General features: G+C 41.9%; 2 protein-coding genes and 1 pseudogene across 3 annotated transcripts; 1 reads left to right on the top strand and 2 right to left on the bottom strand.

The window, feature by feature from the left end:
* Window positions 1–1,314: 1,314 nt before the first annotated feature.
* On the bottom strand, window positions 1,315–10,029 carry LOC311113386 (double zinc ribbon and ankyrin repeat-containing protein 1-like; annotated as a pseudogene). The gene is made up of 16 exons: window positions 9,921–10,029; window positions 9,573–9,726; window positions 9,179–9,308; window positions 8,743–8,788; window positions 6,588–6,709; window positions 6,050–6,132; window positions 5,833–5,936; window positions 5,307–5,420; window positions 5,074–5,238; window positions 4,387–4,630; window positions 3,608–3,711; window positions 3,146–3,229; window positions 2,800–2,925; window positions 2,202–2,288; window positions 1,682–1,765; window positions 1,315–1,417 (listed from the first exon to the last, which is right to left on the bottom strand). The product of its transcript is annotated as a double zinc ribbon and ankyrin repeat-containing protein 1-like (transcript).
* A 566-nt stretch (window positions 10,030–10,595) lies between these two features.
* LOC311113549 (DNA-directed RNA polymerase III subunit RPC6-like) lies at window positions 10,596–18,751 on the top strand. The gene is made up of 9 exons (XM_084156800.1): window positions 10,596–10,732; window positions 11,197–11,314; window positions 11,989–12,056; window positions 12,176–12,243; window positions 12,590–12,702; window positions 12,879–13,022; window positions 13,399–13,506; window positions 13,921–14,112; window positions 18,540–18,751. The coding sequence occupies exons 1-9, from the start codon at window positions 10,677–10,679 to the stop codon at window positions 18,615–18,617; spliced, it is 945 nt and encodes a 314-aa protein (XP_084012926.1). The 5' UTR covers window positions 10,596–10,676; the 3' UTR covers window positions 18,618–18,751.
* Window positions 18,752–20,177: 1,426 nt separating this feature from the next.
* LOC311113486 (serine hydrolase RBBP9-like) lies at window positions 20,178–22,170 on the bottom strand. The gene is made up of 4 exons (XM_084156711.1): window positions 22,096–22,170; window positions 21,901–22,006; window positions 21,713–21,798; window positions 20,178–20,694 (listed from the first exon to the last, which is right to left on the bottom strand). Exons 1-4 carry the CDS (start codon window positions 22,127–22,129, stop codon window positions 20,513–20,515), a joined length of 408 nt encoding a protein of 135 aa, XP_084012837.1. The 5' UTR covers window positions 22,130–22,170; the 3' UTR covers window positions 20,178–20,512.
* Between the last annotated feature and the right edge of the window lie 1,881 nt (window positions 22,171–24,051).

Genomic DNA, 24,051 nt, shown 5'->3' with positions numbered 1-24,051 from the left:
ACAGAGATCCTTGATGAAAACCTGCTCTAGAGTGCTCAGGACCTCAGACTGGGGCGAAGGTTCACCTTCCAACAGGACAATGCCAAGACAACGCAGGAGTGGCTTCGGGACAAGTCTCTGAATGTCCTTGAGTGGCCCAGCCAGAGCCCGGACATCTCTGGAGATACCTGAAAATAGCTGTGCAGCGACGCTCCCCATCCAACCTGACAGAGCTTGAGAGGATTTGCAGAGAAGAATGGGAGAAGCTCCCCAAATATAGGTGTGCCAAGCTTGTAGCGTCATACCTAAGAAGACTCAAGGCTGTAATCGCTGCCAAATGTGCTTCAACAAAGTACTGAGTAAAGGGTTTGAATACGTATGTAAATGTAATATTTCCATTTATTTTATTTTATACATTTGCAAAAAAAATAAAATAAAGGTTTTTGCTTTGTCATTGTGTGCAGATTGATTAGGGGGGGGGGAACAATTTAATCAATTTTAGAATAATGCTTTAACGTAACAAAATGTGAAAGGGTCTGAATACTTTCCGAATGCACTGTAATGGCAAGCCTAAATAAGTTCAGGAGTAAATGTGCTTAACAAGTCACAAGTTGCATGGACTCACTCTGTGCAATAATAGTGTTTAACATGATTTCTGAATGACTACCTCATCTCTGTACACCACATATACAATTATCTGTAAGGTACCTCATTCGAGCAATGAATTTCAAACACAGATTCAACCACAAAAACGGGCACCTGCTGGTACAGTAGATGGGTAAAAATAACAAAAAGCAGACATTGAATATCCCTTTGAGCATGGTGAAGTTATTAATTACACTTTGGATGGTGTATCAATACACCCGGTCACTACAAAGATACAGGCGTCCTTCCTAACTCAGTTGCCGGAGAGGAATATATATTTTCTGAATTGACCATTCAACAATTAAGGCCACCACGGAGGAAGGTTGCATCCCAAAGCATCCCAAATGGCACCCTATTGCCTATTTAGTGCACTACTTTTGAGCAGGGCTAAATGAATAAAAATAAAATGCAAATTAATTACTTAAAAATCATACAATGTGATTTTCTGGATTTTTGTTTTAGATTCCATCTCTCACAGTTGAAGTGTACCTATGATACAAATTACAGACCTCTACATGCTTTGTAAGTAGGAAAACCTGCAAAATCGGCAGTGTATCAAATACTTGTTCTCCCCACTGTATAAGAGACTGTCCGAAGTCATGATTTTATATTGGGTATAAACCAACCATTATTCCTCCTACCTATTTGTGTGCCCAATCCCAAATCGACTTTAATCCGTTAGCACTGTACTTATGGCCCAGACTGCTGGTTGACGTCAGCGCCCCTTTGTACCAGCACAGGGAGGACCTCGTGGTGCTCGTGCAGCACACCCCTGGCATGAGGGATCTGCACCCTGGCACAACATCGCCATGTTGGGGACAATACAAGCAGAACCATTTTTACCCTACCATGCCGACCCGAACTATACAGTGCTGGCTCTGATATTCCTTTAACATGGATCTAACAAGATTCCAGCAACTCTGGTGAATGTACAACCAGACAGTTCGGCTCGGCTCAGCTATATCAGCCGGTGTAGTTATTTTATGGTCCTTCGAGACAGATTCTTAACTAGCATCTCAATATGAACATTCCTTTCACCAGCTTTAATTAAAGTTACCTCATCAAGCAGTTGCTGGACCACAGAGATGTGCCCCCTCCCGTCTGGGCCAACTTCCCTCAGAAGCAGACTGTCTTTGGATGGCTTGAAAATAGAAAGAAATGACTGTCATAACAAATGAAGGTCATTGGACATTAACACCATTCACTTACAGTCAGATATGCAGTGACCTGGCACTATTGTGAATATGTGCATTGAAACAGATCATGGCCGTGAAATAATGCACTTGGATTGAACTAAACTGAACTGCACTTCAGAAAGTTTGCACTTATCCAAGACAAAAACGACTGTAAACAAAAGAATGAAGCTAGGTCCAGAAACAACCCCAATCCCTTCAACTCTCGGTACTTGTGGAGATCTGAAAGGATTTGACAGGCAAAAGCAATATGCCTAAAGTCCTACTAAGTCTATTGGAGGGCCGAGTGGACCATATGTGATCCTCTCAGAGCTCCAAAAGGGCTTGGGGCTGTTTCTGGATTGTTCCGAGCCCAAGCCCCAGCTAAGAAAAAGTCCAACTTACAGGCGGTTTCTGTGCAACGTCAGAGGTCCAACTCTGACTGAGGTTTTTCACTGTTTTCCTGGAAGCTCCAGACTTTGAGGTAGCGTTCTCACTCCCTACCAGCGTCATCACAGCCAGACAACATGAATATACATACAAATCTACCTCAAATAAATTAACATGAATACAAAGAATGATCTAAAACAAATACAAAAACAAAACCAACACTTCTGAGACGTCAACGAATAACTAAGGGTAGTATTCTAACTTGAGTCAAGCATATAGTGCCGGAGTCTGGTGTAGCCATCTATGCTCCCGACTCCGGACCCCACATGCCCCCTAGCGACCGAAGTCAGGCATGTAACTTTAGTAAGTCTCTCGTAAAAAATCCTGATATGTGCCAAACTCTAGATACAGTAAAATAAATAAAATATTGCATAATTGTGTCAGATGCTCAATTAGGGTCTGGGAGGAGAGGTTGAGAGAAAGATACTAACGCGACTAGCAAAGTCTCCAGTCTCCACCCCCCTAAACAGAAACGTAGTCTGTCCCCGAGAGATAAGTATAAGATAGACAGTAGATGGTATTAATATCTCAAATAAAAAGTAGGTAGGTTTACCTTTCTCACTTTCTCACCCAGGCTGGGCTGTCTGGCTGTTAGGCCGTTCATGCCTTCCGTCACACTGCTGAGGTTCTGGTTCTCTGATAGGATAAGGGGCTTCTCAATCCCGTCTACCTGACAGGACTAAGAAAATATTTGTTGTGGGCCTTATGTTTGGCCTGAACTATGCTCCAGACAAGACAAAGGAGAATTGACTAAAGGCAATATTTTACACAGTACATAAGGAATTCCACAATATTTAGCAAATTAAAAGCGATTGACAGGTGACATGTTAGTGTATAACAGAAATGTAAATTTAAATGCATCCATTTCAAAGTGTAATAGCATAGCAAAAATGAAAGACCTTGGTTTTTTCAAGTCCGGCGGAGACAAAGTTGATCCTCAAACTGACTTCGTAGTTGTCCTCCTGGATCACAGCTGAAACCATCTGAAAGGAGAACAAAAAAAAGAATCACATGAACATACATCAAAGATGATTTTTCCCCATTGTCCTGGGGATAAAGAATACTTTTATGAATACCTTTGTTGGGGACATTTGCATGAATTGGAACCAATGCTACAGATAGTGTTTGGTTCCAGATAATGATAACACTTTACCTAATGCATTACGATACAGATATAATATGTTGTAAGACTTGTCAAACATCCGACACACTTTTTTTAATGTCTTAGTGTCATCATGATGATCCGGTCTCACTTACAGTTATAGAAATACATAAAGGTTCATACAAGCTAATAAAACATTCTGTATCTGTTGGTTTTCAGTAAACTGTTACCAAGGTTACAGCCTGGATTAGTTAGAGAGGCTAGTCATGCGAGGCTCCCCTATGAGAGCTCGAAACTCGGTGTTGTTCTGAGTGTAGCTGCGCAGGTGAGCACACACATGGTCCAGCTGCTTCCTCCAGTACCCTAGAGAAGAGCGAGAGAGCGATAAAAGTGAGAACGAAAGTGTCAGAGACAGTTGCTAAAAAAAAAGAGTCCCCAGCATTTATCTTACTACTTCGTGGTGCAAGTGATAAAAAAAGTTGAAGAGGTTCGGAAGGGCACTGGTCACCCCTCAGAGGCTGGTTCTTCTCTAGGTTTCTGCCTTTCTAGGGAGTTTTTCCTAGCCACTGTGCTTCTGCATCTGCATTGCTTGCTCGTTGGGGTTCTAGGCTGGGTATCTGTATAGTACTTTGTGACAACTGCTGATGTGAAAAGGGATTTATAAAATAAATGGGATTGATTGAGAAAGTGGTCGGCTCTGTAGCGTTGCTTAGTGCTTGTGTAACCTCTATGCAGGTGTCTTACTGACTCTGCCGGGAGGCCTGGGCTTTTGAGGCACAAAAAATTATCTCGCCCTGTGCTTTTGCCCTGTAACCACACGGTCGCCAGTTCAAGCTCCACTCCAGCTGTTCTCCCTCCATCGCTACATTAGGGTTAGTAGTGCTCTGGGATAACATTTCCCCTAGGATCAACTTCCTCTCCCCCAATCCTAACCTTAACCATTAGTGGGGAAAATGCTAAACTGACCCAAGATCAGCATCTAGGGGCAACTTCGCCCTACACCAGTTAGCAGTTATTTAGGCACTGGCGAGCGGTCACCTCTGCCTGGGCTTATAGCTGTGAGCAGTGGTCTGCGGTCCCTCATCTGCTCCTGTCTCCTCAGCTCCAGTGCCACCTGCTGGCCCTTCCTGTGGAGCTCAGTGCCCGATGGGTAGAACAAGCCCACAGTCTGAGTCTGCTGGTCCGCCCGTGCTGGTCCCGGGGACAACGCCACACCGGGGAAAACGGAGGAGGGCACAGCCTGCCAGGTGGCAGTGGCACCGTCAGAGGTGTGAGTGGACATCTGTTGATGCAGAGAAAAAGAGAGGGAGAAAAAGAAAGAAAGGGGGAGGAAGCGTGATAGAGAGAGAGAGAGGAGGGGGCGAGAAATAAGGAGAGAGGGAGAAAGAGAATTGGAGAGAGAATTTTTTAAATTTAATTTGTGGGAAGGATGGCTCTAACAAAACACTCAGAGAATGTACCACTGTATCACATTTGGTGACTAAGAGTGTGTGCGCACACGTGTTCCCCTTTAACAAGGGTTGTTAGAATAAGGGTGGGGGTCAATTTCATTTCAATTCAGTCAATTCAGGAAGTAAACTGAAATTCCAATTTTCCTCAATGATTCTCTGTGAGAAGAATGTGTAATTGGAATTTAAGTTTATTCCTGAATTGACTGAATTTAAATGAAATTGACCCCCCAACCCTGTTTAGATATAAGTAAATATGGCAAGGCGAGGGACGTACTCGCTCCAACTCCAGATTCCCCCCCGTGGAATAGGCATTGCTGGCACGCGACTCCCCCCTGGGCGGCCCCTCCAGAAACACCCCACAGGAGCCACAGAAGTTGGCATAGGGGTGGCTGCTCGCTCCGCACCGGGAGCAGATCAAACAGCTGACTGAATGGCCAGGCTGGCAGGGATGGGCACCAGTTAACAACAGAGAATGAAACGGACAGAGGCAGTCAACTTCATATTTACCTGGAGTCTTAAGCTGGCCTTTGGCTGGAGCTGGGGGCTGATGGGGGCCTCACATACCACACATGTGGGGGTGTTGTCAGGCACCATTGTTTTACAGTGGACACACAAGCCCATCTAAAGACAAAAGAGAAACCCAAACCTAGGCTTTGAATTAAATTGAAATGCCAGAAAGAACACACAGGCCAAATTGAACATTGAATTGAAAGGCCTGAATGAACACAGGCCTGTTAGCCTTGGGTGACTTAGGGGGGGAAACTACTTAAAACACTGAATAACACTAAACTGTATTTCAATTTTGCAGCTATATAATGCAATATCTCCAAATCCTTTTCGTGATTTTTCTTGAAATCATATTATTTAGTGTTGGCATTTTTTTGCATCTTAATAGGGTAAAGTAAACACAGTAAGATGAACCTAATGTTAAATGCCACACTGTAAAATGTGCATACAATCAAAGAGTAGGCCATCAACAAAATGTTAACAACAGTAGCAGTTGTAAAAGGTGGTTTTAGGACTGGGGTGATACCTGTCCGCCCTCTGTGGGTGGCAGCCTCTGGCCTGGCACAGGCATCACAGCGGTGCCACACTGCAAAGGGGTCTGAGGGGCGATGGCTCAAGCACTTGGCACACCTGGGGAAAGGTAGAAGGTGCGAGAGATCATTCGCTTCTCCATTAGAAACAATCTCTCTGCATCTTTGTTTCATGCTTTTCCTCTTTCTTTCTCTCTGCTTCTGTTCACTCACCTCAGAAAGTCTGTCTCCCTTTGGATCCTTGACATTTGAGTGCTGGTCAGGTTTTTGAAGGGACTGTCTTCCAAGCTTGCATTCTGAAAGAGCATTTAACACCAAATAATTAATGTTCTGTGGCGTTCGAAGTAAGAAGCTGTATTTGCCTGTTTGTGCTGTTATGTTGAATGTCCATACAGAAAAATATTATTATTTTGGTATGCCAATGACCATAGGCTAACTTGGAACACCAGGGTTGTGGGTTGGATTCCCACATGGGTCACATTCATGTATTTGTTAACTCTTAGCGGATTGTGATAAATGACCATATTATAATCAGTCACCATCATCACCATAATAATGATATAATATAATCTATAATATAATTAAGCAATAAGGTCCAAGGGGGTGTTGTATATGGCCAATATACCATGGCTAAGGGCTGTTCTTATACCTGGATACAGCCCTTAGCCGTGGTATATTGGCCATATACCACAAACCCCCGAGGTGCCTTATTGCTTAAATAATATTCACAATATATTTTTTGTGAATGTACTAGTGTCTGAGAACGATGTGAAGACATGGGCTCCGGAGCAGGGGACACAAGCTCTAGACGGCTGCTGAGGAACCGTGGACCTTTAGGGGGCCTGTAGGAGTCTCCTCCCTTGGTCTTTGGCACTAAAGAGAACCCAGGACACACACAACTATTACCAAAACGTACACGCTCTTACACTGCATAAAATCCAGAAACTAGCAATAATCCTCTTTATATTATAAAGGGTATTACTGATAGCTTATGAATGTTATAAGGTTTATAAGTATTATGTGAATCTCCATATACAGTGAGGGAAAAAAGTATTTGATCCCCTGCTGATTTTGTACATTTGCCCACTGACAAAGAAATGATCAGTCTATAATTTTAATGGTAGGTTTATTTGAACAGTGAGAGACAGAATAACAACAAAAAGATCCAGAAAAAAGCATGTCAAAAATTTTAGAAATTCATTTGCATTTTAATGAGGGAAATAAGTATTTGACCCCCCCTCAATCAGAAAGATTTCTGGCTCCCAGGTGTCTTTTATACAGGTAACGAGCTGAGATTAGGAGCACACTCTTAAAGGGAGTGCTCCTAATCTCAGCTTGTTACCTGTATAAAAGACACCTGTCCACAGAAGCAATCAATCAATCAGATTCCAAACTCTCCACCATGGCCAAGACCAAAGAGCTCTCCAAGGATGTCAGGGACAAGATTGTATACCTACACAAGGCTGGAATGGGCTACAAGACCATCGCCAAGCAGCTTGGTGAGAAGGTGACAACAGTTGGTGCGATTATTCGCAAATGGAAGAAACACAAAAGACTTGTCAATCTCCCTCGGCCTGGGGCTCCATGCAAGATCTCACCTCGTGGAGTTGCAATGATCATGAGAACGGTGAGGAATCAGCCCAGAACTACACGGGAGGATCTTGTCAATGATCTCAAGGCAGCTGGGACCATAGTCACCAAGAAAACAATTGGTAACACATTACGCCGTGAAGGACTGAAATCCTGCAGTGCCCGCAAGGTCCCCCTGCTCAAGAAAGCACATATACATGCACGTCTGAAGTTTGCCAATGAACATCTGAATGATTCAGAGGAGAACTGGGTGAAAGTGTTGTGGTCAGATGAGACCAAAATGGAGCTCTTTGGAGGTGGAAACATTATGCTTTGGGGGTGTTTTTCTGCTAAGGGGACAGGACAACTTCACCGCAACAAAGGGACGATGGACGGGCCATGTACCGTCAAATCTTGGGTGAGAACCTCCTTCCCTCAGCCAGGGCATTGAAAATGGGTCGTGGATGGGTATTCCAGCATGACAATGACCCAAAACACACGGCCAAGGCAACAAAGCAGTGGCTCAAGAAGAAGCACATTAAGGTCCTGGAGTGGCCTAGCCGGTCTCCAGACCTTAATCCCATAGAAAATCTGTGGAGGGAGCTGAAGGTTCGAGTTGCCAAACGTCAGCCTCGAAACCTTAATGACTTGGAGAAGATCTGCAAAGAGGAGTGGGACAAAATCCCTCCTGAGATGTGTGCAAACCTGGTGGCCAACTACAAGAAACGTCTGACCTCTGTGATTGCCAACAAGGGTTTTGCCACCAAGTACTAAGTCATGTTTTGCAGAGGGGTCAAATACTTATTTCCCACATTAAAATGCAAATTAATTTATAACATTTTTTACATGCGTTTTTTTATTTTATTTTATTTTATTCTGTCTCTCACTGTTCAAATAAACCTACCATTAAAATGATAGACTGATAATTTATTTGTCAGTGGGCAAACGTACAAAATCAGCAGGGGATCAAATACTTTTTTCCCTCACTGTATATATAGTAAATGTCAGTATGACAGTGTTTCACCATAGAGATCCTATTCTAATTCCTAATTCTATGGTATGCACTGACACAGAAGCTTGCACTTATTGAGACAAGCATTTAGAAACGCTGACATTGAGTTTATAACAGTCTTGTGCATTGCATATGAATATGATATTTAGTACTTACATTACAGTAATGACCACTGTATGGTCAAGTGTACACAAAAATGTTTGTGACACTAATACTTTTATAAGGCAGTGGGAAATAGCCCTTTAGGGAAATTAGGCTTGCGCTAACTTTGTAACGTTGTTTAGGCAGTATTGTTCATTAGTAAAAGTTATTAAATTAGACATACCTTGAAGCTTCAGTGACGCATCTCCAGAACCGTTCTCTGTCCCCATCTGTGAGAAACAGAGCAACACAATAGATCCACAGTAACAGTACACTCGGCTTCACAGCTTGTTCAGAACACATATTGATGCAGATGGTAACACATTTGTTTGAATGCTCCATCATTGTAATGTCTACAGTTTTCATGAGAATGCCTTAGCGCTTGACGTCGCCTAACATGTAATAACAGTTATGTCAGTTATGTTACATGTAATTGCTAGACTTCGCCCAAAAAAATCAGTGAAGAAGCATGACGTTTTAGTAAAGTTTTAGAGCTTGATAGCATATTTAAGGCAGACCGGCAATGTGACATATCTTGTCTAAAGCTGTCATTACATGTCAAACTTCAGACGACATTGAAATGAAGTGTTAGCATGCACATACTGTATACCTGACTATACCTGTCTAGGGAGGTCTCGTTCATACTCCTTCAGAAAGTTATCTTCATTGTCCTCAATGGAAGGTGGCTCGTTTGAGGGCACATACTCCACCAGAAATAGCTTGGTGACAATGGCACTCTCTCGACCATCCCTAAGGCAAATAAACATAAGGTCAGTTTCAGTCATCAATTATCCATAATAGCAATTATTATAACATAACAGCACCAGACATCAGTCAAATAAGTCAAGTATTTAGGGTATCCTTGATTTTGCTTGGAGTTTGCACTTTTGGGACTATTATGTTGATTCCACTGTACAGGGAAAACTAAATCATATTTGACCCAGGACTGAATGGCAATGAAACAATAAATGTCTTTGTGTGATTTATTTTTGTAGAATCCTTTCACAATCCAACCTGGTGATGGCCAGAGCTTTGACTGACACTTTTCCTTCAGGTAAGCATATTGGTCTGCTATACTTCAAAGTGCTGTTCTCTCCAAACCCTGGTCTCTTCGTCACCTCTGGTTTAGTACCATTCAGAGTGTAGTAGATAGTGACATCTGGGGTATCTAGGAAGCAACATATGTTGTTTGTCAAAAAACGTTGAATCTAGGGCAGATGTTATCTACGAGTGCATGGTGGATATCATTGGAAAAACAGTGAACAATGTGAAAACAATGTTCAAACATAAATGTGCTACATAAGATATATTCATGTATGCACTAGCATCATCCACACATTATGGATACACGCATGTTTTCACCTGATTTGATCTCAACAGGAGTTGTGGTGTCTATCTCGTGCTTGGCTTGACCAGGAGGGGGGATTCGAATCGGTATGATGAGAGGCACCACAATGCAACCGGCTGTCATGTTCGGTCCTATAATAAAAATGCATTCAGCTATAAAAAACATGTTCATCAGTCCATTGCGAAAATGATATGTTTTATTATAAAGTCTTTAAGCGGGATAAAGGCGTTTTTTAAAAACCTGATATAGCTGCGCTGATCAGTGACCGCAGACGTTACAATGCCTATGCGACGCAGCAACGGAGAAACATACCCCTTAGCAACCACCACAGCCAATGGCAGGATTCACAATGTTTTCTTTGTTTATTCTCAACTTTTATTATATTAGCTATTATTTTGCAATTCCTGAAATACTTGGAGCTTTGAATGCTCGCGCCATAGAAATGTAATCCATTGCGTTCTATGCATGTCTCGCACGCTCTTTCATTATAATAATGATCAAAGCATCTTTGTTATTGTTACAAAATGCACCGAATGCTTTGTAATCACTCACTAAATACAAAAATACTGATGACAATAGGCTGAATAAAGAAATCCAATTATAAATGAATTGAACTACAGTGAAAAGTATTTTCTACGTTTTTAACAGGCAATTTCCGGGCTTCTATATAGCCACCCAAATGCGACTTGGACCCAGAGTCGTATGTTCAAAATGTTGACGAATTGCATTGCTAGCTAGCTAACCAATACAACATTGTACAACTCTCCACGATGGCGGATGGGAAAGTAAAGAAAGAATCCACAGATGTTGTAGACATTGAAAACAGGTTTGTCGCTGTCAAGAAGTCCCTAGCATAGGCTAGCTCGCAACATAGTTAGCTGTCTATTTTCACTTGCTCAAATGGGCTACATTTGACCAACTAGCTAGCAACACTTAGATCAAGGGACTTAACGTTAGCTACTTTTAAATCTGCCTTATAAAACTAAACAAAGCTGCTAAAAAAGGCGTTTCAATTAATTCAGCCAATGTTTTCAATCCTAAACTCCTAATCCCACAAGTTTCACAATGACAGTTTGATGCATGTAGCTATAGTGAGCTAGTTAACTAACGTTACTTTATAGTACATGAACAAGCTAATGCTCTTCATCTACTAGTTAGACTAGCTATCTAGCTACATCAATCATAATTTATGAATAAGCAGTAAGACATTTATAGTTGAACTTATAGTAAACCTGATGTCCTGACTAGCTAGGTTGCTAACTAACGTTAATGTTCTCTTCTATTATAAAGGATAAAGGCGCTCTGTCAACAGTTTCCTCATGGAATAACAGACCAGGTGATCCAGAATGACATGCCTCAGATGGAGGCTCAACAGAGAGCCATGGCCATCAACCGACTACTGTCATTGGTAAGTGGCATAGGTGTAGCCTGGGTGCCAGTGTTTCTGCTCTCTTGGCGACTCCTTATGGAATTGTCATGCCAAACATGTTTGGCTTGACAATGACAATGGAGTTGACAAGATCAAACAGATCTAGCAGAGGTGTGGGTGGGTCTCTTTTATCCAGAATGCATAAAACTGAGAGTTTATGTACACCTATAGCCCAAAGTCGTATTCCTATTGAATGGAAAGAAAAGGGAAAATTAGGTTTTTAAAACGGTTAGACACAGGTTAGTTAAGGAGTGTGCATTAGCAAATAGGAATATAGGCAGTTTACTCAGAATGTCCACCGATGCGCTTCTCTGCTGAGCGCTGCCTGACTCTGTGCTTTACTGTCAGTCAAGTTGAAATAGGTTAGACTATCTTCTGTCACATCACGATGTCGTCACCAAAGACGATAGCTGTTAATCATCCTCAATAAATGATAATATCGTAATATCGCCCAACCTTAATATACATGCATTGGATGATCAAGTTGTTCATGTTGGTCAGTAACAAAAACATAATGCTAAAGAACATGATGCATGATAAATACATGTGTTCGTTAATGATCCGATTTTCAGAACATTGGCTCAATAGTTCTGGTTGATAGCGCAATGCTGAGGATAAGAATATTGTAACCAAGTTTGATTTTGTGCACACAGGGTCAGTTGGACCTTCTACGAAACAGCTCAGGACTTCTATACCGCATGAAGGATGCCCAGACAGCAAGGTAAATGTCAGCAACGTCATTAAACAATGTTCTTTAAATACATTTCTAAGGAAGCCATTAGGAAGGACTTTGATGTCTGGATGGTTGGGAACTTTAATTGTGTTTATTATGTCCCAAAGCAAAATGAAAGGCTCTGACAATCAAGAGAAGCTAGTGTATCAGGTCATTGAGGATGCAGGAAACAAAGGTAGGAATTTCAAGGCATCCTTTCCAGACAACCCCTTGCCCCTACCCCCTTACGTAGCCTACTTGGGTAGATCAGACAGAATTGGGTAGGTATAAGCAAATGCTTCACCTTTCCCTCTGATAGGTTACATTTCCCCCATATTGTTTACATCTATCCAATCCTCTCAGATCTACCCAAGTGCTAGGGGGTAAGAGATGGGTGTTGTCTTTGGATGGGGCCATCAAGTCCATTCAAACCTGGCCAACTCAGTGTCCACCACCACAACATTATTTTCCTTGATTGTATTTCTTTGTGCTATGTTCTTTCCATTTGTATATTTATGAACTGTCCTCTTCCTTTCACAAAGGGATCTGGAGCAGGGACATTAGATATAAGAGCAACCTTCCACTGACAGAGATCAACAAGATCCTCAAGAACCTAGAGAGCAAGAAGCTGATCAAGGCTGTGAAATCAGTGGCTGTGAGTCGAGCTCCAATCACTAAAATATTATAAAATACATGTTTTAAAAACCAGAGATAAATAGTTGAACCAAGAAAGGTACCACTTAATAATATGAATGCATCAGCAGTCATGCTATCCAAACTCTGTAATAAGTGTTTAGTCTCACCTCTAATGAGTTATTGTTGTTTGTCCAGGCGTCAAAGAAGAAGGTTTACATGCTATACAACCTGCAGCCAGACCGCTCGGTGACTGGGGGAGCCTGGTATAGTGACCAGGACTTTGAGTCTGAGTTTGTGGAGGTTCTCAATCAGCAGTGTTTCAAATTCCTTCAGAGTAAGGTGAGGGGTCCACTGAATGGGAGTGGGACAAATGTCTTACAATGGACAAGTCACAGAAATTAAATGGGTGTGTTCTGTCCTGTAAATGTTTTGAAATAAGTTACTAATTACACTGATTCTATATGAGCACATCAACGTTGGGAACAGTGTGAAGCATGCTTCAATCTAATAGATTATGCCATAAAGAAAATCTTTCCGGCTTCTGGCCCACATGCATTTGGTTTGGATTGTACCCTACAATTCTTCCCATTCTAAATGCAGGGCTGGGTGACATAGCCAGAAACAACTCTGGCTCCTAGTTACAGGCGATCTGGCAACCAAGAGTTTACTAGAACATCATTTCTACGGTCATGTTGGTTTGTTTGTCACCCTCCAGGCCGAGGTGACGAGGGACAGCAAGCAGAACCCCATGGTGCAAAGAAACAGCTCCTTCGCCACCTCTCACGAAGTGTGGAAGTATATTTGTGAACTCGGCATCAGCAAGGTGAGACTGCAGCTGGCTACATTCTGTTTGGTTTTGACCGCAATTTTGCCACGTTTTTGCAGATAACGGACAAAGTTGTCAAGACCAGGGTGGAATCCTCCACTTGTTGGTCAGGACCGGGGCATATTTGCACACTTAGTACTCTTTTCACACTATTGACCAAACAGAGCTGTACTGTCTGCACTGGCCTGGTTATGAATCTTCCATAGTTGCAGGTAATGGGCTGGAAAGGTCCATGCGAAAAGAAAATATCAGATTCAGGAAAGTATGGTCGGTACTCTATACAAATATGGTGAAAAGGGTACAATGTGAGTGGGTCAAATGTAACAACTGTAACAGTCTCACCTTTCAGCATACAGTTGCTATGTATTTCCTATGGAGGTTGTAAGTCTGAATATTGCACTTTGTGTACAGGTGGACCTGTCTATGGAGGACATTGAGACTATTCTGAACACGCTCATCTACGACGGCAAGGTGGAGATGACCATCATCGCGGCCAAGGAGGGCACTGTCGGCAGTGTGGACGGCCAGATGAAGCTGTACAGAGGGGTCAACCCCATCATCCAGCCTACGGGCCTGGTCAAGGCACCCTGTGGTCTCTGTCCGGTGAGCCCTCCTCCACAGGCAACACCTCCTCCACAGGCAACACCTCCTCCACAGGCAACAAGAGCCAATTGGCTCCGTTTCAATATCCATACCAGCATGTCACTTGGTATTAAACATCGCATTGGGGATATATGTACACTGGGTGTACAAAACATTAGGAAAACCTTCTCTTTCCATGACTGACTGACCAGGTGAATGCTATGATCCCTTACTGATGTCACTTGCTAAATCCACTTCAATCAGTGTAAATGAAGGGGAGGAGACAGGTTAAAGAAGGATTTTTAAGCCTTGAGACAATTGAGACATGGATTGTGTATGTGTGCCATTCAGAGGGTGAATGGGCAAGACAAAAGATTGAAGTGCCTTTGAACAGGGTATGGTAGTAGGTGCCAGGCGTACCGGTTTGTGTCAAGAACTGCAACGCTGCTGGGTTTTTCACGCTCAACAGTTTCCCGTGTGTATCAAGAATGGTCCACCACCCAAATGACATCCAGCGAACTTGACACAACTGTGGGAAGCATTGGAGTCAACATGGGCCAGCATCCCTGTGGAACGCTTTAGACACCTTGTAGAGTCCATGCCCGGACGAATTGAGGCTGTTCTGAGGTCAAAAGGGGATGTAACGATATCAGAAAGGTGTTCCTAATGTTTTGTACACTGTGTATTCTAACACCAAAACTACATCACTAATGTTGCGTATTCCTTCGTTAGCGTTGTGTAGTCTGCTACACCAAAAGCAGCAAACGGAGGCACAAATCAAAAGCGCCAGCCACTTTATCAATCAATCAATTTTATTTTATATAGCCCTTCTTACATCAGCTAATATCTCGAAGTGCTGTACAGAAACCCAGCCTAAAACCCCAAACAGCTAGTAATGCAGGTGTAGAAGCACGGTGGCTAGGAAAAACTCCCTAGAAAGGCGAAAACCTAGGAAGAAACCTAGAGAGGAACCAGGCTATGAGGGGTGGCCAGTCCTCTTCTGGCTGTGCCGGGTGGAGATTATAACAGAACCATGCCAAGATGTTCAAAAATGTTCATAAGTGACAAGCATGGTCAAATAATAATCAGGAATAAATCTCAGTTGGCTTTTCATAGCCGATCATTAAGAGTTGAAAACAGCAGGTCTGGGACTCATTTAACACAGCAAATTCATCAGGCTTAAGCCATGTTTCAGTCAGGCCAATCACATCAAGATTATGATCAGTGATTAGTTCATTGACTATGACTGCCTTTGAAGTGAGGGATCTAACATTAAGTAACCCTATTTTGAGATGTGAGGTATCACGATCTCTTTCAATAATGGCAGGAATGGAGGAGGTCTTTATCCTAATAAGATTGCTAGGGTGAACACCGCCATGTTTAGTTTTGCCCAACCTAGGTCGAGGCACAGACACAGTCTCAATGGGTATGGCTGAGCTGACTACACTGACTGTGCTATTGGCAGACTCCACTAAGCTGGCAGGTTGGCTAACAGCCTGCTGCCTGGCCTGCACCCTATTTCACTGTGGGGCTAGAGGAGTTAGAGCCCTATCTATGTTGGTAGATAAGAGGAGAGCACCCCTCCAGCTAGGATGGAGTCCGTCACTCCTCAGCAGGTCAGGCTTGGTCCTGTTTGTGGGTGAGTCCCAGAAAGAGGGCCAATTATCCACAAATGTTATATTTTGGGAGGGGCAGAAAACAGTTTTCAACCAGCGATTAAGTGCTGAGACTCTGCTGTAGAGCTCGTTACTTCCCCTAACTGGGAGGGGGCCAGAGACAATTACTCGATGCCGACACATCTTTCTAGCTGATTTACACGCTGAAGCTATGTTGCACTTGGTGACCTCTGACTGTTTCATCCTAACATCGTTGGTGCCGACGTGGATAACAATATCTCTATACTCTCTACACTCACCAGTTTTAGCTTTAGCCAGCACCATCTTTAGATTAGCCTTAACGTCGGTAGCCCTGCCCCCTGGTAAACAGTGTATGATCGCTGGGTGATTCGTTTTAAGTCTAATACTGCGGGTAATGGAGTCGCCAATGACTAGGGTTTTCAATTTGTCAGAGCTAATGGTGGGAGCCTTCGGCGTCTCAGACCCCGTAACGGGAGGAGTAGAGACTAGAGAAGACTCAGACTCAGACTCCGACTCGCTACATAATGGGGAAAACCGGTTGAAGGTTTCTGTCGGCTGAATGAGCGACACCGGTTGAGCATTCCAACAGTATTTCCCTCCAGAAGCCATGAGAAAGTTGTCCGGCTGCGGGGACTGTGCGGGGGGATTTATACTAACGTTACTGTCTGTACTTACTGGTGGCACAGACGCTGTTTCTTCCTTTCCTACACTGAGATTACCCTTGCCTAACGATTGCGTCTGAAGCTGGGCTTGTAGCACAGCTATTCTCGCCGTAAGGCGATCGTTCTCCTGTATATTATGAGTACAGCGACTGCAATTAGAAGACATCATGTTAATGTTACTACTTAGCTTCGGCTGTTGAAGATGTTGATGAACCATGTCCAGATAAAGCGTCCGGAGTGAAAAAGTTGAATAAGGGAAAAAAGTTGCGATGGAAAAAAGGAAAATAACGTAAAGTTGGCAGCTAAAACGCACAGGAAAATGACTCTTCTGTCTCGGGATAAATATCCGGGGTGAAAAAGTTTAACGAAAAAAGATGAGTGAGGACAAAACTAAAAAGTTGGTAAATTTGTTGAACACAGAGATTGATTAAACGTTTATTAAAAGTAAAACGTGAATAGTTTGGCAGGTAGCCAAGTAGCAACAAACAGCACAGCAGCACGGAGACAATCAGTTGAGAATGCTTCAGAGGGACGTGTAGAAGACACGTAAACACACATGCCCAGTGTAGTTTGGCCGTAAGTGGTTTGCTAGTATGGACGTTGGAGTGCCCAGTCGCTCGTCAAATACTAGAAAGGCATGCTTTGACCTAGGGCTGGGCAGAAAGAAAGGAGTCCTGCAGACAGTTCTGATCCTAAATGTTTTACTATTTCTATTCAAAGTACTTCACCTGTAGCCAGATCAGAGCATGTGAGCTGAGTTGAGTGGTTGGAAATCCCGCTGGATGAGCGGTGCGCACTGCTCCTGCACTCCATGTCCTTTCCTACTGCCTGCTAAAAACCGCTCAGCGCTTACAGGGAACAAAACTCCAGCTCTAAATTCGTTCCATTCATTAAAATCACAATTTAACCAATACCCATCTTTATTTTTGTGACTACCTAGATCTACCAATTGGTTTTTAAGTATTGAAACCAAACCATATGGATTTGAATGAAAAGTATTTGAATAAACATGAAAAGGTGAACATAATTTCAAATAGGCTACATGTCATATTAAACAGCCTATAAACACTAAATAGGTCAGGAGCCAGACAGGGAGCATAAGAATAAATGGAAATTAATTATTTAGGCTATATTATTAGATTTATTTCAAGGCTATAGCCTACAAAGAAATACATTGTGAAGCATTTGTGAGTGCAACACAATAGGCTGGTAGGAACATAAAGAGCTCAGCATTTAAACAACATTTAGTTGTATTCGATCATTATAGTCTATAAGTTTGCAAATAGAGGCTTTGACTTACTTAGAATTAAATACAAATTAAACAAAATATTACTTATTAGTGCCTTTGAATTAATTTTTAGAAACACAAGTTTGGCCAGTCTGTGGCTTCCACTGGGGATCTTAAACACCCTTTTGGCCACTCTTCCTGGGCAGAGATGCAGAGTTGTTTTTTAAATAAAAAATGATAGGTAGGCCTAAAGGTTTTTAGGCAAAATAACCCAATCAAAACGGAAAGCTCCTTGAATGTGGGAATATGCCAGCCCTAATGGGTCAAAATAAATTATGTCCTATTGTATAGATAATTGAACGAAAAGTTTGAGATCTGATTTTTTGTTTATAAATACTTTGCTACAATGACACACTTAGTTATCTACCCACCTCGTTCCTTTCTTTTAGCATGTGCACGTAGTAAGTATATCATCATGCTTTTGGGATAAGTGTCTTTTCAGATTCCACAATTATTCTTTAGTTGTGGACACTACATCACCGCACTCCCTCTCTTGGTCCTCATCTTTGTAAGTCACCTTGATTTAGCACCTGTGTGTTTTATCTGTTTTTTTATGAAGATATTTAGCGTACTCCAAAACAGTAGCTAAAGTAAGGGGCTATAGGAGCGCACAAGTAGACTACGAATGTGTACTGGGCATGCCCTGAGCTCGTGAAGTGAGCGATATTGGAGTGGGCGAGAAGGCCGAGGCACCAGCCTTTGGGAATCTCCCTCCACGCTCTGCTCCAGCTCCGCTCACATACTCTGAGCCAGATAGCCATCAGGGAAATGCTAGAAAAAGGGAAAGTAAGTCATGTAGGTTTGATGATGCAGTATTCTTCCAGGAGTATACATAATTTCTTTCTGTCTCTCTTCTCTTAGGTGTTTGATGACTGTCATGAAGGAGGCGAGATATCCCCCTCAAACTGTGTGTATATGGCAGAGTGGCTGGACCTTTGACTGGTGTCTTGGCTTGTTTAGTTTTTTTTTCTCTGTGGAGAAAGTGTTTCATGTATATTTTTCTTCTAGCAATCTTTGATGGCATCTGAAGATACTTTTATTTATACACGGCTTAATAAATCCTTTAAGACTGACTGAGAACGTCGACTCTCCTTGGGAATGTAACAAGCTCAATTGTATCCTGCCACTACATTTCCATCTAGCACGCATGAAAGTGTTGAAGATGGACAAGTTTTGCAAAAGCATTCCTTTTGCTCTGGAAATAAACATAGAAATTGTTTTACTTCTACAGCACACATGATATAACATAGCAATAGCCTAAAGCTTTTTGTGTGAGACATTTCTATACCCCTTCTGCCAATCTGAATATTACCTGTAGCAATAGCAGTCATACAGCCGCCTACATTGCAGTCATGTTGTGCTAAATCATATTGATGGGATTCCTGGTATGTTCAACCATATTTCTGCATTGGCACAGATCTGATTGGTCTCAGATCTCTGCAGATGCGTACGGTGGTTTACATTACAGAAACCCAATCAATGAAGCAAAACTTGTCATGTTCTGTTCTGTTTAAGCATCAGACAGGAGCGTTTCAAAATGGAAGAGATACCACCTGAACCTTTTTTAGCTTCAAAGGTCAAGTCAGTCATTTAGCAGACACTTATCTATAGTGACTATAGGGCATTTAAGTAAAACTAAATCACAATTGCAGGTAAAACCTTGAATTATCTGCTAAATCTAACCCAGAACTAAAATCTTGCGTAATTGTCAGATGCTTGATTAGTTTCTGGGGGGAGATGTATGAGAAAAGATATTAGCAAAGTCTCCACCCCCTTAAACGGAAACTCTCAGCCAAACACCGACAAATGTAATATCTCATAAACTAAAGCTGTTAGTGTAATGTGTTTGCAATCAAAATGTGTGTCTGCAAGAACAGATCACCCGAGGCAACTCTTAAATAGACTGAGCGTTATGATGTTGCTACAAAGCCCTTGCTTACAGATTGAAGGGTAGTGCTTCAGACAAACCCACACTTGCAATCTTGGAAGATTGTTGGGAATATGAAGTATCTCAACAGAGGGGTTTTGGCTGGGTGATTGGAAAAAGGGTGGAGGAGTATGCTATCAGGGATCTGGTAGGGCTGACTGGTATGTTCCTTCATGACTCTGAAGGCCTTATGTGGATCTCAATCTGATTGAAGAAAAGGAGTGGTATGATGTAGATAATTTGGGTACACTAGTAGATCACTAATCATTTATATTCCTGTTTGGCAATGTTGGATTGAAGGGTCTCAATGGCATGTGTTTTTATACCGGAGTTCGATGTTAGCCTGTGCAAGCGATTACTCTAATGTATATTCTGTTCGAGCGCAAGCGCCAAGACCAGAGTGGGCTGTTAGTTGCAGACTTTTTGTGCAGAAAACCATCAACATAGTTAAGGAATGGAAACACATAGAACTTCTGTTTTTTATTAGTTATAAAAAGGTTACTTTTTACTTGCACTACGTCATTACACACAGTATTTTGTTCGCAAGAAGCCAGTTTGATGGAAACTCACGGCTGTCAGTAAAATGTGCATATGTGTGTGAATCAACAAACTGATGGAAACCCAGGGGAATCAAAACTGGCGAGTCTTCCATAGAGCACTCAAAGTAATGGCGCAAAAGATAAGCATATTGATGACATTGTGAACTACACTTGATGAATTGGAATCTCCAGCATATCTTAATCATAAGGGTCCACATGAGGATTCCCCAGAGGGACACAGTGAAGGGAGCAACTGAACAGAGAATTGTAATTGGGCCATTGTCCTCATTGCTTGTCATATTCCAATGGCGGACAACTCTGCTGCTTTTTAAGCAGCTGTTCTCAGCTTTCGCACTGCGTCAATGAGCTCAGGGAATTGTGTTCTGGAAGTGTCCTCGTTCTGTGTACTTGTGCAGCTCCGCGCCCAGGCCCTCGGCCACAGCTTGCTGCTCCTTCCAAGGCAGGAAGGGGTCATCCGTGGAGCCAAACTGAACAATGTGCCCAACATTTCTTCTCATTTGCTTCCACTCCCATGGCCGGCTAAAATATCCTGAGTGAAGAGATACACAGGGAGACATAACGGGCGTATTCCATACTGCCTACATTGCAGTCGCAGATGATCAGATCATTAAATTATATCGATGGGGTCTCTGCAATGTCAAACACTACTTTCACATTTGCAGAGATCGGATACAAATCGGATTGGTCTCAGATCTCTACAAATTAGGAAATGGGGTTGTACATTAAACCAATTCAATATGATTTACGATATGATAATCTGCACAACGGGACTGCAATATAGGCAGCCTGGGATGTGGCCTCTGTTTCAGTGACTAGAGGTGGGGGATGGATAAATGACTGGTGAGTGGTGATTTACATTAAACTGGATTTAGGGACACTATTGACTGCAGCTTTTCTGTGGCGCTCTTGTATCCCAATTTAGAAATGAACACTAGGCTGGTCTAAACACCTGGGCCCAGTTTTTCCGAATCAGACTGATCTGGATTCTGTAACCCCCTATTTTGCAATCCAGGATCAGATCAATCTGGGTGATTTTGAGCCAGAAAATGGTTGGATAGGGTCATTCTGATGCAGACATTAAAATCTCATCACAGAATCTGTATTTTCAGTGCTTTGAATAGGCCTACACCTTGCCATGTACTGGACAGGTAATGTACAGATGACTAAACTACATTTATAAAGATATTCATATAAATTATGGAGCTTGCTTCTCTTATCACTTGTAAGTACATGCTTTTATTTAACACTTCTCAATACAACAACTGACTACATACCTATACTGCAGTCAATATAATATAATTGAAATATTGAATGATTAGTAACCTTTTTTAATTTCTCTGTTGTAATACCTTTCTAAATCCACCCTTCCAGTGGGATCAAGATTATCCCGATTTTCATCACTACACACCGAATGATCATAATCAAATTTTTCAGTTTTGAAATACCCAATTCCAAGATTGAATCCAACCCGAATGCTGGAATCCAATTAGAAAAGTGGGTGTTGCAGTTAATTGGAAGTGACACTGGTAAGAAATCAGTAAACTCACCACTCTCTCTCTCATTCTCATCTCCCAGGTCGGAAGTATAGGCACCCACCAGAATGAGGCCAAACACTTTGTGTGTTTCTGCATACCTGCATGGTACCACAAAGTTAGGTATAGTCACTTTCGACCAAACAAAAGAGAAGAATATTTAGCATGAGGAATATCCTCATTCTTTGTAATCACTATCCTACCTCATGGCTGCAGCTGCCCCAGAGCTGTGGCCAATGATAACAGTCTCCTCATCACATTGGAGCTCCTCCTGCATGAATGGCAGCCATTTGCTCTCTCTGGCTGTCACTAGAAAAATAAAAATACTAGCACCTCACAGTAATGAAATTGGAGGCCCAAAATGAATGGGTTTAAATACTTAACTTAATTCTACATACCTGGGTCAGGCATGTTTCTCAACAGGCAGGTCATATCCGGAATCTACAGGACAGCAAGTTACCTATTAATACCTAATGACGTATCAGTAAGTAAAGGTTGAAAATGGGCGATTCCACGCCAGGATAGCCCAAAGATATTTTGCGTATCTCAAATTGTTATGGAAATTCTCACATAGAAACTTATTTGGGAGGAAGGATGTTTGATAGGCTTTTTACATTTGCATCACAAACCATTTCTGAGAAAAGCATGATGAAAGTGGCAATTTTAGGCCCTTTTTAGACCTATACCTCTTGTAAGACCCTATGATCTGTGAACCGCACATGATACAGCCATCTTGGTTTTTAATTATACTCCTTATAGTGTGCGCTAAAATATGGAGTATGTCGAAATTCTTAAATGCAATTTTTCACATTAATTTCTTCAACATTGAAAATGTTAATATGAATATCTCAAAAGTACCCTTTTTGATATAGTTTATTTTTAGACATTGTTTGGAACAATATACTCTTCAAACACATCACATTTCCAGATTGGGAGCTTTGCTACTTTTGAAGATATTACCCATTTTATACATAGAAATTGACATAGGTCATTAACCAATCATATTTCAGCAAATGACCAGCAGAGGAAGTTCCCTTTGAATCAATTTTCCCCATTCACTGTGTCATAACTTCAAAAGTAGCAGAGCACCCACTGGAAATGTGATGTACTTGATGAGTATATTGTTTAAAACATTTGTCTAAAAATTAACAAAATCAAAAAGGGTACTTTTGAGATATTCACATTAATATTTGTAATGTTGAATAAATTAATGTGAAACATTTTATTTCAAAATCTAGACATATTCCATCATACTCGTCCGTCCGTCATATAATTCTCAGAAATGATTTGTGATACAAATGTAAAAAGCGTATCCAACATTCTTCCTTCCAATTAAGTTTCTATGGGATAATTGCCAGAACAATCACAGACCATATCTTTTCCATGCATTGCACTTATCAATTAGAACCCTGTATGGAGGATATCCATCCATCCAAAATGCAGGGCTCTGTCTAGAGCTAGCTTATAACATGATATCTGAGGAATCTAGGCAAGTTTATAATGTGATATGTGAGGAATATAGGCTACATTTGTGGTAATCTGTCACTGAATATAATAGTAATACATTATTTGGTGGGTATTAATATGCATGTGTGAATGTTTATTTTTATCCCAACTCCCCAAGACACCCTCAGAGAGTGGGGTCACGACCAGGGTCACCATTGTCCAGCGCCCCTGCAGCAATTAGGGTTATGGGCCTTGCTCAAGGGCACAGATAGACATTTTCGGCTCCAGGATTCGACCTGAGTGAGTCCAGGCAATGATAATCTGTGCAGAATCCTGTCAATTTATGCACATATTATCACATTTTAAAGGAGCAGTCTGCAGTTCAAACAAAGCACTTTTTTTTAAAATCAGGAATGGGGCTGGAGAAATTTTTCCACTCAAATGTATAGATGAGCTATGGATGCAAGGACTGACCATCCATGAGATCAAAATGATAATTTTAACCATGTTTTTTAAGCTGTACAGTGTTTACAATTACATTGTTTAGCCTACAAACATTGGAGTAAAACTTGCCAGAAGATACCAACCCTACAGTTACGCTTATTTACACTGCGCTGCACTGGGGTCAGAACGCAATCATGGTTACATTAAGACACCGTGGAGCCGGGGCAAGATATGGGTCGGAAAACGTACCTCAATGCAGAGATGGGATATACCACTGTACTCCAAATTTGACTTTATCCACACTGCTCCATCGAGAACATTAAAATAGTGCAAGTGTTCCCGGAAAACTGCCATTTTTGTCATCATGCTAGCTAGCAGTGTCAGCAAATCAGCTCCGTTGTTGTTCAAAGACACCTTGCCATTCAATAATGGCTGCTGTGGCCACTGCTGGCTAGTATGAGGAT

The sequence above is a fragment of the Coregonus lavaretus genome, assembly GCF_964263955.1.
Source record: "Coregonus lavaretus genome assembly, chromosome: 40".
Lineage (NCBI taxonomy): Eukaryota > Metazoa > Chordata > Actinopteri > Salmoniformes > Salmonidae > Coregonus > Coregonus lavaretus.
Note: the sequence above shows the minus strand (reverse complement) of the source record. Positions and strands in the feature narration are given on the sequence as shown.

Coding starts and splice junctions, on each gene's coding strand:
- LOC311113549 (XM_084156800.1), top strand. CDS start 10,677: ATGGCGGATGGGAAAGTAAAGAAAGAATCCACAGATGTTGTAGACATT. Junction 12,703..12,878: donor AGGCTGTGAAATCAGTGGCT/GTGAGTCGAGCT, acceptor TTGTTTGTCCAG/GCGTCAAAGAAGAAGGTTTA. Junction 14,113..18,539: donor CACCCTGTGGTCTCTGTCCG/GTGAGCCCTCCT, acceptor CTCTTCTCTTAG/GTGTTTGATGACTGTCATGA.
- LOC311113486 (XM_084156711.1), bottom strand. CDS start 22,129: ATGACCTGCCTGTTGAGAAACATGCCTGACCCAG. Junction 21,799..21,900: donor GGGGCAGCTGCAGCCATGAG/GTAGGATAGTGA, acceptor GGTACCATGCAG/GTATGCAGAAACACACAAAG. Junction 20,695..21,712: donor TGAGAATGAGAGAGAGAGTG/GTGAGTTTACTG, acceptor CTCTTCACTCAG/GATATTTTAGCCGGCCATGG.